The sequence below is a fragment of the Rhinopithecus bieti genome, unplaced genomic scaffold (assembly GCF_001698545.2).
Source record: "Rhinopithecus bieti isolate Rb0 unplaced genomic scaffold, ASM169854v2 scaffold_13558, whole genome shotgun sequence".
Classification (NCBI taxonomy): Eukaryota; Metazoa; Chordata; class Mammalia; order Primates; family Cercopithecidae; genus Rhinopithecus; species Rhinopithecus bieti.
The window spans coordinates 1,130,898-1,147,673 of record NW_016808198.1 but is presented as its reverse complement, the minus strand read 5'-3'; the positions used below and the strand labels follow the sequence as shown (position 1 = coordinate 1,147,673).

General features: G+C 38.2%; 1 protein-coding gene across 1 annotated transcript in view; it reads right to left on the bottom strand.

The window, feature by feature from the left end:
* The window catches only part of DCDC1 (doublecortin domain containing 1), a 393,105-nt gene that overhangs the window by 78,484 nt on the left and 297,845 nt on the right, over positions 1-16,776 (bottom strand). Inside the window, exon 13 of the mRNA XM_017885762.1 lies at positions 15,922-16,045. Within this exon, the coding sequence (XP_017741251.1) occupies positions 15,922-16,045 (124 nt within the window). The remainder of the gene's footprint in view (positions 1-15,921; positions 16,046-16,776) is intronic.

The following is a 16,776-nucleotide window of genomic DNA, read 5'->3' as shown; positions in this document are numbered from 1 at the left end:
TTATTTGGCAAAGTGTTTATTAGGGTCTGGGTTTGGAGTAGTCCCAGGCAAATGGGAGGTTGAGTCCTTGATGAGTTTGAGAACAAATCACCCTAGGGGGTCTTTCCCTGTGTTGGCAGCCCCTAATCCATATACCTGAGATACTACTTGTGGTTCTTGGTCTAGAACAGCTGGATTGTCAATGGTGATGAGTATAGGATTGCATTCTAAATTCTGGCAGTTATTTGGCAGGGAGTGCTTGGCCCCTTGGACACATGTAATTTATTCTTCAAGGGTATCCAGTTCGGCGTTACTTACCCTATGTTTACTGTCCAACCCTGAAATTGGGTAGTCCACCATATGTTATCCCAGCTGGGGCAGGGTAATACCCTACTGTAACTTGTATCTGGTTCAGGGCAAAGATATTTATCTGCCTGCGAGAGCCATCTCTGATTTTCTAAATTCCCACAAGGTAAAACCTGGCAGGCATCAAATCTTATAGTCTGGGATGCTACCATCTTGGTTACATTAATCACCAACCTGATTGGGTAGGGAGTAGGCCCCTGCCAGTTTCCATTTTGACCTTCTGTTCTTTGTATAGCAGCCCATCCCAGCCACATGAAGAATAAACTACATGTGTCCAAGGGGCCAAGGGCTCCCTGCCAAATAACTGCCAGATTTTGGAATGCAATCCTATACTCATCACCATTGACAATCCAGCTGTTCTAGACCAAGAACCAAAAGTAGCACCTCAGGTATATGGGTTAGGGGCTGTCAACACAGGGAAAGACCCCCTAGGGTGATTTGTTCACAATCCCACAACACTTTCCACCCAAGATAACACATACATCTCCTTTTTCTGCTAGTATCACGTCTTAACACAAGCCTGTTTCCCAGGCCACTGGGCTGGTGGCATCAAACTGGCTAACCATCCCTTTGAGGGCATTTCAAGTATAACTGATGAATCTCTCTTGATTATAATAGATGTAGTTAATCCAATTCACACTCCTAATAGTAGACCACCAGAAGAGTGTTGACTCAAACGCAGCAGCTATTTGGTTTTGGGCCCGATTGGGTAGGGAGTAGGCCCCTGCCAGTTTCCATTTTGACCTTCTGTTCTTTGTATAGCAGCCCATCCCAGCCACATGAAGAATAAACTACATGTGTCCAAGGGGCCAAGGGCTCCCTGCCAAATAACTGCCATAATTTAGAATGCAATCCTATACTCATCACCATTGACAATCCAGCTGTTCTAGACCAAGAACCAAAAGTAGCATCTCAGGTATATGGGTTAGGGGCTGTCAACACAGGGAAAGAAACCCAGGGAACAAAAATATCATGTCTTGCGATAAGACATGATACTAGCAGAAAAAGGATATGTATCTGTTATGCTGGGTGGAAAATGTTGTGGGATTTTTTCCCAATACGGGGGGAAAAAAAAAACATTTTTTTTTTGTTTTTTGTTTGAGATGGAGTCCCACTCTGTCACCCAGGCTGGAGTGCAATGGCGTGATCTCAGCTCACTGCAACCTCTGCCTCCCAGGTTCAAGCGATTCTCCTGCCTCAGCCTCCTGAGTAGCTGGGATTACAGGTGCGCACCACCACACCTGGCTAATTTTTGTATTGTTAGTAGAGATGGGGTTTCACCATGTTGGTCAGGCTGGTCTCGACCTCCTGACCTCATGATCCACCTGCCTCAGCCTCCCAAAGTGCTGGGATTACAGGCATGAGCCACTGCACCTAGTCCCATTTTTTTTTTTTTTTTTTTACATTTTTCTCAGAGTTAACTTTAAGGGTTCCTCAGGTGACCTGTGCACTGGTCTTTTTCTCTCCCTTCCAGGGTCTATTTTACCAGTCCCTTGACTGTAGTACAGTCAGTCCACCCCATTCAGCTGTTTGCACAGCGGTCTCTGTGGTTGGGAACACTTGATAGGGACCTTCCCAGTTTGGGTGGAACTTGTCTTCTTTCCAAGTCTTAATCAGCACCAAGTCACCAAGGCTGGAAGTGGCGAACCGCAAATTTAAGAGACAGAGTTTGAGTCAGAAGTCCTTTTAACCTGAGGGATGACAGGGTGGAGGATATGGCCAGTATATAATTTCTTAAAAATTGGTCCTTGGTTTCCATAGTAGGAAGATCTATAGCCCTGTTCAAATATGGGAGTCCATATAATAACTCATAGACCGACAATCCCAAGTCTTTTCTTGGGGCTGTCTTAATCCTAAGGAGTGCTACTGGGAGACATTTGGTTCAAAACATTTTAGTTTCTAAGATTAGTTTGGTGATACACTTTTTGAGAGTTTGATTTATTCTTTCTACCTTTGCAGAGGAAGGGGGATGCCAAGGAGTGTGATAATCCCATCTAATTTGTAAACCTTCCATAATTTCCCTTAACACCCTTGAGGTAGCTTCCTTCCTAAACTCTTGCAGTTCAAAGAAATCCTTCTCTTCTAACAAAGGGCAACCTGAAAGAAAGTTCAGGCTGTAAATCACAGAAAAACAGCTTAAGCACAGAAAGGGAGAGGGGAAGACTCCTGGATTATCACCAAACTTCACACTCATACAATGGACCCCAGTAAAAACAGTGGGCCTTAATAAGCACATTCCTTTCCCTTTAGGCACATTAAGGGAAGCTAAAAGCAGACTGGGGGAAGATGCCTGCAGCTGGAAGATGTCTGGGAACAAACACAGAAAGTCTCCCTCCCAGATAAGTGACACAAAGGAATATTTTATGGTGATATGTAGGTTCTGATAGCCCATTTTAAATCAGTCCCTCCATTGCTGGTGGGAGATCTTTTCTCCCTTCAATAGCAATGGGATATTGTTCCTGCAAACTACTTCTCATGGTTGTTTTAGTTCAATCTGTAAGGGTATGATTTTTAGCCCTCCCCTGTTGCCTTCCCAACCCACACAAGGGGATTAATTTTTCTTTCCTCTTCCTCTGTTAGGAGGCCCACCATTACCTTTATTTGTCCTTCCTCTATTCCTAATCCTAAACCCAATCTCACAACTATGTTTTTACCCAGGAGGTTAGTTCCTGCTTCAGAAACATGTAAGAGTGACTCCTCAACTTGTTGTGGTCCCAATTAACATTTTCTTAAATATCAGAACCTCAAATCCCTCCCCTCTTACCCCTGATAGTGTCAACTTTCCCTATTGGGTGGAGTTCTGCACCCCTTGGTTGGTGAATTAGGGAGGAGCGAGCCACGCCAGTATTAACCCAAAGTGTCACTTTTCCTCCCTCAGGTCCCACCTCCGAATTTATCAAGGGTTCCTGGTGGGACCTACTCAGAAGGAACCCCTGACTTCCCCAGTCTTCATCAACGGTCATGATGGGGGATCACCTTTTCTTCTTTTCTTCCATTCAGGACATTCTCTCTAAAAATGCCCAGGCTTTCCACACTTGTAACATCCACTCATAGTCTTAGGAGCTTTTCCCTGCATTTCCCTTCTTTTTCTGTGTCGAAATCTGTCATTCCCTTGTCTCCTTCGAGGGAGATCTTGATCTAACCTTTTCCTGACTACCTCTTCCACAGTGGAAACCATGATTTTCGCTTTTCGTTTCTGCTTCTCTTCCTCTCTCCTTACAAAGACCTTCTGAGCTTCCCTCAGTAATTCCTCAATTGGTTTTTCATTCCATCCATCAATCTTCTGCAGTTTCTACTTTATCTTCCTTATGTAGCCCCCCAACCCTTCTGCAGCCCTACTGACAGCTGCCCCGGGTAGACTTACAGCCTCTCAGGGAAACAACAACAAAATCCTTAATGGTTATCTCATCCATTTACCCTTCCATAACCTGATCCTTTCTACTGCCTGCTGACAAACAGCTACTTTGCTGTAGGCAACCCACTACTCTTCAAGCAGCCTAATCCTAAACTCTCCTCCACATCGCTTTCTCACTTGCATCTGCCAGTTCCTGGGCTCTGTCCCTCCTCAGTGGCCTCACTGCACCCTTTCTCTGCACCTCCTTGTTGCTTGAACCTCCAGAACCTTCCTTGAGCCCTGCCAGCCTCTCCATATCCTCTCACTTCCTCTTGTACTCTTCCTTCCTTTTACATTATTTTTCTCCCCAGTCTCACCTTCTGTGTCTCTCTTTGATCTGTCTTTTCCAGTCTCTCGTTCGTTTTTCTTCTTCTATCTCTCTCTCTATAATCTCCTGTTTCCTTTCTCCCTTATACTCAGTTTCTTCCTCTTTCTCTCTCTGAGCACAAGCCAAGCCGTGCTGTGCCCTGGCTCCCTCCTGTCTGTCTGCAAAGATGGACAGCTCTGCTGAAACGACAAAGCTTCACCTGCAGCTTTTATCAAAAGTTTTTAGCAGCCAGCTCTCACACACAGCTGTGCAGCTGGCTCTCCCTTGCCTTCAGGGTCAGCAACTTAACTCTTTCTCTCCCTCTCTGGCCCTCTACATTTGTTGTTTCCTCCCCCTTTCTCTTTCTAATTTCCTTTCTTACTTTATCCCTTTTTCCCTTTCTTCTTTGAGGGGGACCATGGGGGCTAATTACTTGATACAGCAGAGAGCATAACCTATCTCTTCTTGTGAGGATGGGGTTTTATTATTCACATACAGAATTAAAGCTTGACACACCCAATCCTCATCTGAGCCAAACTTAGGCTAAATGACTGAAGGCTTACTAATGGGGTCTTTGGGCCAGATAAAACAGCAATACTTTATCATTTTTTTGTTTTTCCTTATTCCTGGTTTGGGGGTTATTTCCCCAAGCCTGTAACATTGTTCCCTATGAATTATCTGCGGGGATGTTGGAGGTGGCCACATTGGCTCCCTCCTTCCTTTGTTCCCTAGGCCTAGAATATTTGCTTCCCATTTTCAGCTGGTCCTCATGTCTGAGTTTTTCTGTGTACTCAACCCCCTTCTTGGATGTTTCTTCTACACCCTGTGAATCAACTGCTTCTTCTGTCTCCAGCTGTTTCCCTCGTGGGATAATGGAACCACAGATTGGGACTCCGCACTTGCTTTATATCTAGAATATGTCTCAGACACATATACTCAACCTCCGAAAATGCCCAACCACCAAGGCAGTACATATAGTCCAATTTTCCTACCTTGGCTCATGCACCAGGTTGCCTGGTTGCCGCGGTGCTTGCTATTCTCCCTGTGTTACCTCCACTGTCTCCTGAATAACAGTCTCGGGTTTATCTATGGCTTCAGTGGGGAGCTGGGACACCTGGACACAGCGGGCCACCTAAATTGGGTGGGATACTTCTCCCCTCTTGGATGGAGTCCCACTCCATGCAGGCACAGAGATCCTGGGTGGGCCACCAGGTTGTGAGAAACACACCCATCCAAACCCAAAGAATGGACTTAGAGGGACAAAGAACTGCAAAAGTTAGACTTTTTAATAACAGTCTTGAAAGATCAGGTGTCTGGTGAGCAGGCACATTGGGGCAGTCACAACAGGTAATTTATCTCTCACCACACAAGTCCCTCTCCCAGTTACTTATTGGTTGAGAACTATGGGGTTAAAATCTTCCCGAATGTTGCCTAAGTTTCATTATTCCCCTTATAAGGTTATAAACCATCCCTTTCCCCTCTTAATTAAGTTTCAATTTCCCAATAATGAAACTTTCTTCCTTTAATGAGCTGACCCCACCTCTACATTTTGTTTGCTTATTGTGACCTTCTAGGTGCATGAGCCCAGCAGTTTGTTACATTTGCAGGCTGGCTGCCAGTACTTAGATTTATCATGTCTTGAAAATGGACCATTTAAAATGTTTTCTCACACTTCTTTTCTTATATTCTGAAATGTTTGTTTCCTATGTTTGGTAGAATTTGTCAGTAAAACTATTAGATCATGAAATTATTTCTGTGTGGAAATTTTGACTATTGATTCTATTTTTTCTATGGTTATTGGACTATTTAGGCTTTCTGTCTCTTCTTGGGTCCATTTTGTTATATTACTTTTGTCCAGAAATTTGGCCATTTTATTTATTTAAGCTACTATATTTATTAGCACAAAGTTACTTGTAATATTCTTTTATGATCTTCTGAATCTCTCAGTTTCTATATTCATATCTTTTATTCTTGAAACTGGCCCAGTTATCCCATAGAACTTATGTTAATTGTTTCTCTCAAATAAACATAGAAATTTACCCTTCCAGTCTTGAAACTTGAGAAAGTTACATTTGTCTTATCTGAGTTCCTTTCTCAGGAAGCCAACCATCAGGCCTCCCAGATAGCATCAAGGAACTAAAACATACCAGATCACTGTATCTGGACAATCAGATGCCAGACCCCCAGTTGTCATGATTGCCTAACCAACCACCTGCTTCCTGTTGACCAATCCCTCTTCTTTACCTCTCCCTAGTTCCTGTTTTTCCATACATGGTTGTGTTTCTTTCCTGCTATATAAACCCCTAATTTTAATTGGCCAGGGAAATAGATTTGAAACTGATCTCCCATGTCCTTGGCTGCAGCCCAATTAAATGAGATTAAAGCCTTCCTCCCTGGCAATACTGGTTGTCTCAGTGATTGGCTTTCTGTGTGGCAAGCAGCAGGACCTAGACTGAACCCCTGGAGTTTTGATAACATTTTTAATATTATTATTTTTTATCTTAATCAGTTTTGCCAATTATGTCGATTTTATTAATATTTTCAAAGAACCTAAATTTGACTTTGATGACTCTGGTTTATATGAATCATCTATTGTATCAGTTTCTGCTCTTATAATTTACTATTTCTTTCCTTCTAATTCTTTGACCTCATTCTGTCACCATTGGCAGAACAGATGCTTATCTCATTAATTTTTAGCCTCTTTTCCATTTTAATACAAGCATTTAGGGCTATAAATTTCCTTCAGGTATGCTTTAGCTGAATTTCACACCTTTTGTTTGATTCTAAATATTTCCTTTTTAAAATTTTCATTATGCTTTCTTCTTTGTCTCACAAGTTAGTTAAAACATCTTTGTAAATTTCTAATATATGCTCTTATAAAATTATTTTAGCTATTTAGTTTTAACTTAATCCATCAGTAAAATGTGCTTGCATTATTAGACTATATCAAGGACCCTATATCAAGGACTAACTACTTTTCATCACCTCCATTCCTACCATCGTGGTTCAATAAATTATTTCTTCTCATTTAGAGAATGCAAAAGCCTTCTAACTGCTTATTCCTGTTTCTACCTCAACCCATTTTACTCTATTGTCATAATTATCCTATTTATCCTTAAGTCAGAGCATATCACTGCTCTGCTCCAGACCCTCCCATGGCTTTCTATCTCAGACTAAGACCCTAGGCCTTATAATGACCTGGAAGGCCCTGCATGATCAGTATCCCCTATTTTCTCTCTGACCTTATCCCCTGCTGCCTTCTCCCTCACTCACACTGCTTCTGTCATATTTTACCTCAGTGTCCCTTAAACACATCATCTAAGTTGTTTACATTTCCTGGCATGCTCTTTTCCTAGAGATCTGCTTGTTCTTCTGGTCTTTACTCAAATATTACCTCAATGAAGCCTTCCCTAGTCAATCTAAAATTTCCAAAGCTAGTAATTTTTAAAATTTTTTAAATTTTGGAAATTTACTAGTAATTTTCCAAAATTTTTAAAAGCTAGGACAACATACATTATTATATTAACTTACATTCCCTGAAAAGTTCTTGAATCTTGCAACTATATTGTAGAAAGTGTTTTAAATAAATTACAAACAAAGTCTGAAAATTGTGAATATTACTGAAAAAGCATCTAATCATGATGTACAAATTTGTGAAATGAGTGCATAAATACCATTAATTGCATTTAATTAGGAGAAAGCAGTATAAATAAGTGTTTAAGAATCTTATGAGAAGAATGATTTCAGTTTAAATGTTTTTTCCTTTACATTTTTACTAGAATATTTTGCTTGGTAAACATGTTAACAACAGTAACAGACAATAAGGGTGACTTAACACAATTCTAAATAAGAAAAATTTGAACTAAAGAAGTTTTATTTTATTCTTAAACCTAACCAAGAATCTTTCACCAGTACACAAATAATATTGCAAAGGCTAGACAATCAAGTGTTTATTTAGATAAGTGTCTGCTATCTATGAATGGAGCAACTTGGGGCTGTTTTTTCTTATTATGGTTACTGAGAATAAATTATCAAAGGTTATGACAACTTCATTGTGTATTTTTATTTGAAATTGGCCTGTTGTATAAAGGGAAGTAGTGGGATGGAGTCACATAACTTCAATAAGTATGTTTGGGATTTGTCTATAACTATTCTACAGCGGAGATATTGAACGATTTAGTTGATGGAGAAAATCAACTTTTATACTAGTTTTAGTCATAAAAGATTATGAAGCAAGGACTGGGTAGGTGACAGAGATGGTGAGGGAATCTCATTAGAAAATTACTGTTGCATTGAAGTCTTGGTGTAAAATAGCTAATATATCTCTCTTTCTTTCTGAACCATGGCAGGGAAAGGCAAAAGAAACAAGAGTCTCCTTCATGACTGGCCAAAAATGCCATTTTTAAGGTAAATATTAAAATGAACTTTGGGCCGGACGCGATGGCTCACGCCTGTGATCCCAGCACTTTGTGAGGCCGAGACGGGCAGATCACGAGGTCAGGAGATTGAGACCATCCTGGCTAACACGGTGAAACTCCATCTCTACTAAATATACAAAAAATTAGCTGGGTGCGGTGGCGGGCGCCTGTAGTCCCAGCTCCACGGGAGGCTGAGACAGAGGAATGGCGTGAACCCGGGAGGCGGAGCTTGCAGTGAGCCGAGATTGGGCCACTGCACTCCAGCCTGGGCAATAGAGTGAGACTCTGTCTCAAAAAAAAATAAAATAAAATAAAAATAAATAAATAAACAAAAGGAACTTTGTTCACTTAGGTTTTCTGATATAATTACCATTAATCACTTAAATCAATTAATTAACTGAATTACTTGTACTTTTATGCCAAGTTAAATATATGTATGCACAATATTGGCCAGGTGCAGTGGCTCATGCCTGCAATTCCAACACTTTGGGAAGCTGAGGCAGGTGGATCACTTGAGGTCAGGAGTTCAAGACCAACCTGACCAACATAGTGAAACCCCATTCCTATTAAAAATACAAAATTATCCAGGTGTGGTGGCACATGCCTGTAATCCCAGCTACTTGGGAGGCAGAGGCAGGAGAATTGCTTGAACCTAGGAGGCAGAAGTTGCAATGAGCCAAGATCGTGCCATTGCACTTCAGCCAGGGTAACAAGAGCGAAACTCCATCTCAAAAATCTATCTATCTATCTATCTATCTATCTATCTATCTATCTATCTATCCATCCATCCATCTATAGAGAGATAGATATGCACAATCTATGAAATTTGTAATAATTATAATTTTTTCTCTTTCCCTACATAAGAAAGTCTCTTCTTGTGAGGCATCTCTGTTCACTGCTCATCCATTAGGTGGGTGGGAAGCTTGATATTCCAACTAGAAGTGTCCCAGTTTCTGCCTATTTAAAACAGCCTCTTTTTTTGTTCATGTTTTAGCTCTGTCCTTTTGACTACCTATTCAATCAAATTGAAGGTTCAAACTTCTTAACAGGACTGTTGTTTTCTTTCAAAGATACACTTTTCCCCCTGCAGATGGTTTCAGAGTTCAGATGAAAGCTCAATAAATCATATACCATTGGGAAAGAGGTCCACAGTGTCCATATTTAGGTACTTGTGATGTCCTGGATTCTCAGAGGCCTCTAAGGATATGCCTCTTGCCCTCTCTGGCTACTAGACAACCTGCTGGCACCTGCTTACCACCAGCAGAGGTGTACGTTATCCTGCCTGATCTCTGGTTTTAGCCTCATCCTCCTTGAACCTCTGTAGAAAAATCAGTGCAACTCAGTCTTTTTTCTTGGCTCATGCTGGGCCTCCTTGTCTCTCCATGCCACCTCTTCACCCTTGGCTCCATGTTGGCCCTCAAACCCTAAGGTTCAAACATTAATTCATCCAGCCACTGGCTTAGGCTGTCCAGCACAAAGCTTCTGCTATTTTGAAGAACTTTTTTTTTTTTTTTTTTTTTTAAACAAAACTCAGTTTTCCAGACTGCTGCTTCACTACAGTCTAAGTTTAAGAACATCTTTAGGGGCCAAAGGAATGACTTCTTGGCTTCAGACTCCATCTGTTCATTATCAAAAGTGCTGTAACTCATTGATTCAATCAGTGAGAAAGCACAGGGGATCAGGATTTTAAGAAGAAAGAATAAAACTTGGTTGAGACCAGAAAATATGACAAAATGGACAAGTTGATTGACTCTCTGCTGCAAACAACTAAAAAGTCAGGATAAATTATTTCTAAAAAATCTTTTAGACTGTGCCATTGACCTAGAAATAAAATAATACATACTAGAGATCCAGAGAGATAAGCAGAATGCTGAACCTAGCTTTTATCTGAATGGAATTTGATCTTGCAGAGGAAGGGCTCAGGAAACAAATTCCAGAGATCAGCCAAGGAAGAAGATCTAATAGGAGACCATCTCCCTTCATAAAACAAGAATCACAACAGGCTAAATTTCACTGAAAAGGTAAACCGTAAATAATGCTTTTCCAGAATGTTGCAAGTAAAACGGACTGTCTCAAACATTTTCACTGTGTGAAGAAAAAATAATCATTGGGGATTCATATCACAGGTTGGAGTTTAAATAATATTAGACAAAGATGAAGAGAAAATTAATAATCTGGAAGAACAATGTCTGAAAATATGATGCAAAAGTGTATCATAAAGATACAAAGAGATAAAAAATATTAGAGAGGAGTTAAGAGGCATGGGAGTCAAAATAAGAAGGTCTTGTGTGCACCTAATCAGATTTCTATAAAGAACAGAGTGAAGCATTACCTGACTTGAAAATATACTACAAAGCTATAGTAACCAAAATAGCATGGTACTGGCATAAAAACACATACACTAAAAGAATAGACTAGATAGCCCATAAATAAATTCATGCATTTACAGTGAACTCATTTTTGTCAAATATACTAAGGACATACCCTGGGAAAAGGACATCTTCTTCAATAAATTGTGCTGGGGGAAAATGGATATCCATAAACAGAAGAATGAAACTAGACCCCTACTTCTCAACATATGCAAAAATAAACTCAAAATGAATTAAATTCTCAAATCTAAGATGTAAACTTATGAAACTATTAGAAGAAAACATTAAGAAGTAACTTCAGGACAAGAATAGTCTGGGAAGAATTTCTTGAGTAATACCACAAAAGCACAGGAAACCAAAGCAAAAATGAAAACATGGGATCACGTCAAGCTAAAAAAGCTTCTGCACAGCAAAAGAAACAAGCAACAAAGTAGAGAGACAACCCACAGAATGGAAGAAAATATTTGCAAATGACACATCTGAGAAGGGACTAATAACTAGAATGCATAAGAAGCTCAAACAACTCAATAGGAAAAAAAAAAAATCAAATAACCTAACAAAAAAAAATGGGCAAAAGAGCTAAACAGACATTTCCTTTGAAAACTGGCATGAGACAAGTATGCCCTCTCTCACCACTCCTATTCAACATAGTATTGGATGGCCCAGGGCAATCAGGCAAGAGGAAGAAATAAAGAGTATTAAAATAGGAAGAGAGGAAGTCAAATTGTCTCTGTTTGCAGATAACATGATTGTATATTTAGAAAACCCCATCGTCTCAGCCCAAAATCTCCTTAAGCTGATAAGCAACTTCTGCAAAGTCTCAGGATACAAAATCTATGTGCAAAAATCACAAGCATTCCTATACACCAAAAATAGATAAACAGTGAGCCAAATCATAAGTGAACTCCCATTCACAATTGCTACTAAGAAAATAAAATACCTAGGAATGCAATTTACAAAGGATGTGAAGAACCTCTTGAAGGAGAACTACAAACCACTGCTCAAGGAAATAAGAGAGGACACAAACAAATGGAAAAACATTCCATGATCATTGATAGAAAGAATCAAAATCGTGAAAATTGTAAAAGTAATTTATAGATTCAATGCTCTCCCCATCAAGCTACCATTGACTTTCTTCACAGAAGTAGAAAAAACTACTTTAAATTTCATATGGAACCAAAAAAAGAGCCCTCATAGCCAAGACAATCCTAAGCAAAAAGAACAAAGCTGTAGGCATCATGCTACCTGACTTCAAACTATACTACAAGGCAACAGTAACCAAAACAGCATGGAACTGATACCACAACAGATATATAGACCAATGGAACAGAACAGAGACCTCAGAAATAACACCACACATCTACAACCATCTGATCTTTGACAAACCTGACAAAAATAAGCAATGGGGAAAAGATTCCCTATTTAATAAATGGTGTTGGGAAAACTGGCTAGCAATATGTAGAAAACTGAAACTGGACCCCTTCCTTACTCCTTATACAAAAATTAACTCAAGATGGATTAAAGACTTAAACTTAAGACCTAACACCATAAAAACCCTAGAAGAAAACCTAGGCAATATCATTCAGGACATAGGCATGGGCAAAGACTTCATGACTAAAACACCAAAAGCAACGCAACAAAAGCCAAAATAGACAAATGGGTTATAATTAAACTAAAGAGCTTCTGTAAAGCAAAAGAAACTATCATTAGAGTGAACAGGCAACCTACAGAATGGGAGAACATTTTTGCAATCTATCCACTGACAAAGGGCTAATATCCAGAATCTACAAAGAACTTAAACAAATTTACAAGAAAAAAGCAAACAACCCCATCAAAAAGCGGGGGAAGGATATGAACAGATAGTTCTCAAAAGAAGACATTTATGCAGCCAACAAATATATGAAATAAAGCTCATCATCACTGGTCATTACAGAAATGCATATCAAAACCACAATGAGATACCATCTCATGCCAGTTAGAATGGCAATCATTAAAAAATCAGGAAACAACAGATGCTAGAGAGCATGTGGAGAAATAGGAATGCTTTTACACTGTTGGTGGGAGTGTAAATTAGTTCAACCATTGTGGAAGACATTGTGGTGATTCCTCAAGGATCTAGAACCAGAAACACCATTTGACCCAGCAATCCCAAAGAATTATAAATCATTCTACTATAAAGACACATGCACATGTATGTTTATTGCAGCACTGTTCACAATAGCAAAGACTTGAAACCAACCCAAATGCCCATCAATGATAGACTGAATAAAGAAAATGTGGCACATATACACCATGGAATACTATGCAGCTATAAAAAAGGATGAGTTTGTGTCCTTTGCAGGGACATGGATGAAGCTGGAAACCATCATTCTCAGCACACAAACCATAGAACAGAAAACCAAACACCATATGTTCTCACTCATAAGTGGGAGTTGAACAATGAGAACAGATGGACACAGGGAGGGGAACATCACACAGTGGGGCCTGTCGGGAGGTGGGTGGCTATGGGAGGGATAGCATTAGGAGAAATATCTAATGTAGATGATGGGTTGATGGGTGCAGCAAACCACCATGGCATGTGTAAATGCATTTAACAAACCTGGACGTTGTGCACATGTACCCTAGAACTTAAAGTATAATGTAAAAAAAAAAAAAGGGGGGGGCAAAAGAGCTGAATAGACATTTCTTAAAAGAAGACATACAAATGGCAAACAAGTATATGCAAAAATGCTCAATATCACTAATCATCAGAGAAATGAAAATCAAAACTGCAATGAAGTATCATCTCACCCCAGTTAAAATGAATTTTATCCAAAAGAAAGACAATAATGAATGCTGGTGAGAATAAGAAGAAAAAGAAACCTTTTCTCCCACAAACCCTACACTGTTGGTGGAAATGTAAATTAGTACAGCCATTATGGAAACAGTGTGGAGGTTCCTCCAAAAACTAAAAATAGAACTACCATATGTTCCAGTAATACCACTACTGGATATACATGCAAAAGAAAGGAAATCAATCCATCAAGGAAATGTCTGCATTCCCTTGTTTATTGCAGCACTATTCAGCACTATTCATAATGGGCAAAATACGGAATCAACCTAAGTATTCATCAACAGATGAATGGATAAAGAAAATGTTGTATGTATACACAATGAAGTATTTCAGTCATAAAAAAGAATGCAGTCCTGTCATTTGTAACAACACAGATGGAGCTGGAGGACATTTTGTTAAGTAAAATAAGCCAAGCACAAAAAGACAAATATTGCATGTTTTCACTCACACGTAGGAGCAGAAAAATAAATAAAATTTAACTCATGGAGATAGAGACTAGGATGATGGTTGCCAGAGGCTGGGAAGGGTAGTGGGGAGGAGAAAATAAAGGGAGGTTATTTAATAGGTACAAACCTACAGTTTAGATAGAATGCATAAGATCTAGTAGTCAGTAGCATGATAGAATGACTAAACAACAATTTATTGTATATTTTTAAATAACCAAAATAGTAGAAATGGAATGTTCCTAAAGCAAAGAAATAATAAATGCTTGAGGTGATGGATACTCTAATTACGCTGATTTTATCACTACACACCACGTGATATGCCTGTATCAAAATATCACATGTATCTCATAAATTATGTATAACTATGATGTATCCATAATAATTATAAATAAATTTTTAAAGAAAAAATAAGGGAGTGGGAGAATATAAGAGAGAAAATATTTGAAGAGTTGATAGGTAATAATTTTCCAGAAATTCTGCAAGATGCCAATCCACAGATTCAAGAACCCCAAAGAATCTTAGAATCTGAAGGATGATAAATAAAAAGAAATCTGCTCCCTGATATATTGTGCTGAAACTGTAGAATACCAGAAAGAAGAGAAGATATTAAAAACAGCCAGAGAAAAAAGATAGATACCTACAAGGGAATACATTTAGAGTGATAGCTGACCTCTCCATAACAACAATGGAAAGAAGTCAGTGATGACGTATTTGCTTTGCTATGTGAAAATACCTTATATGAATGAGGGCAAAATAAAGACATTTTCAGATAAGTAAAAATGAGAAGAGCTTGCTGCCAGTAACTAAAAGAAGGTTGTATTCAGCTAAAATAAAGTAGTCCAGGTGGAAGGACTGGAAGGTAAGAAGAAATTATAACCAGAAAGATGAAAAATTGGGGATAACTCTAAATATATATTGACTACACACAATGTGATCTAATGGAAAATTATTAAAACATAAAATTACACTATATTACAATAATAGCATATAAGTCACAAATCATATGATTGGATTATTTGAGAGAAGAAAGTAACAAATTAAAATATTTGTTAACTTTAGACTTTGATCATTTAGGTGTGCAAGCTAAAATGTTCAGAAATAAACAGAATGAAAATAGAGGGTATAATTTCCAAACTAGTTGACAGGGAAAATGTAATGAAGAAAAAAATTGGTCTAAAAGAACACAAGAATGGGGTGAGGAGAAAAAACAGAAAAGCCAGGACAAATAGAAAGCACATAATAATCCAAATACAAAGCACACTTGTAATTGCAACACATAGAAAAGACCAAATACTTTACAGACAAAAATTGCCAGATAAAATTTTTAAATGAACTATATGCTGATTACTGGGAGCCCCTCTAAAACAGAAGAACATATAAACACAGAAAGGAAAGGGTGGAAGGAAGATATACTAGGAAAATAATAACCAAAAGAAAATTGGAATGTTTCTATTAGTACTTGATAAATGAGACTTCTACTAGAGCTAGTGACAGTTTCTACATAATAATAGTTTCAATTCACCAGGGAGATATAATATTTTGAACACGTGTGTGCCTAAGAATTAAATCTCAAAATATATGAAGCAATATTTGACGGATTACAAGAAAAAATAGGTAAGTTCATCTCCATAATGGGAGACTTAAACACATCTTTCTAATTAATTGATAGAACAACAGAATTAGCAAGTTTGATACCTTGCACCTAACAGCTGCAATTCAAAAGCTATATGGAAGTTGTCAGGAACTTGACCACACAACTGGGCCTTAAAGTAAGTCTCAATGACCATCTCTTAAGCTAAGCAACACAACCTCATTAAGTTGGCCGCTGGGAAGGACAGGCCACATGTAGGTAAGCTTGTTCCACAGAGGATTTTCAACTCTGGAATGCTTCCACTGCCCTGGCTTACTGGTTCCTTCATGTTTTATGGCCCACCTAAAACAAAAGATAAAATACAAAAGAAATTTAGCAAGGTTAAATATCACTTTAAAATATTCATTTTATTCATTGAGTACTTACTATATACTAGGCAAAACTCAATTTGAATTAAAACCCAAATCTGAAAATTTGCTGTGTAAAGAAACACAATTGAGAGTAACTTGCTAAAAAATAATACATTTTAAAATCAGGAAAGCATTAAGGCAAAATTGGCAATGTTATTGCTAGACAACTGTATTTGAGGCAGAAGGTAAAGTAGAATAACAGTCCTTTTATAATAACAATGACATAAATAACAATATTAACATAAAAATCAAGCAAAACTTTAGATAGTAAAAGAGAAGTTAACTGACATACAATTATTGTCGGATACATTATTAAAAGACCAACAGATTACAAAGTACCAGATAAAGTTTTTAAAGCAAAAAATAAGAACATAAAATATCTGACTACTATAACTAATAAATGTAAGTATTTATATACATTGTAATATGCTAATGGAGAATATATCTTTCTCAACAATTCATGGAATATTTGTAATACTTGCCACATATATACAAAGTAAACTTTAATATAATTTTAAAATGAAAGTGGAATAAGTCATATATTGTGACAAATGGGAAAATAAAATCAGATATAAATGCAATTTTACAATTGTGACCACATATACTAATTATATGGTAATTATATTAATTACATTATATATAAGTAATATTTATCATAAGTAA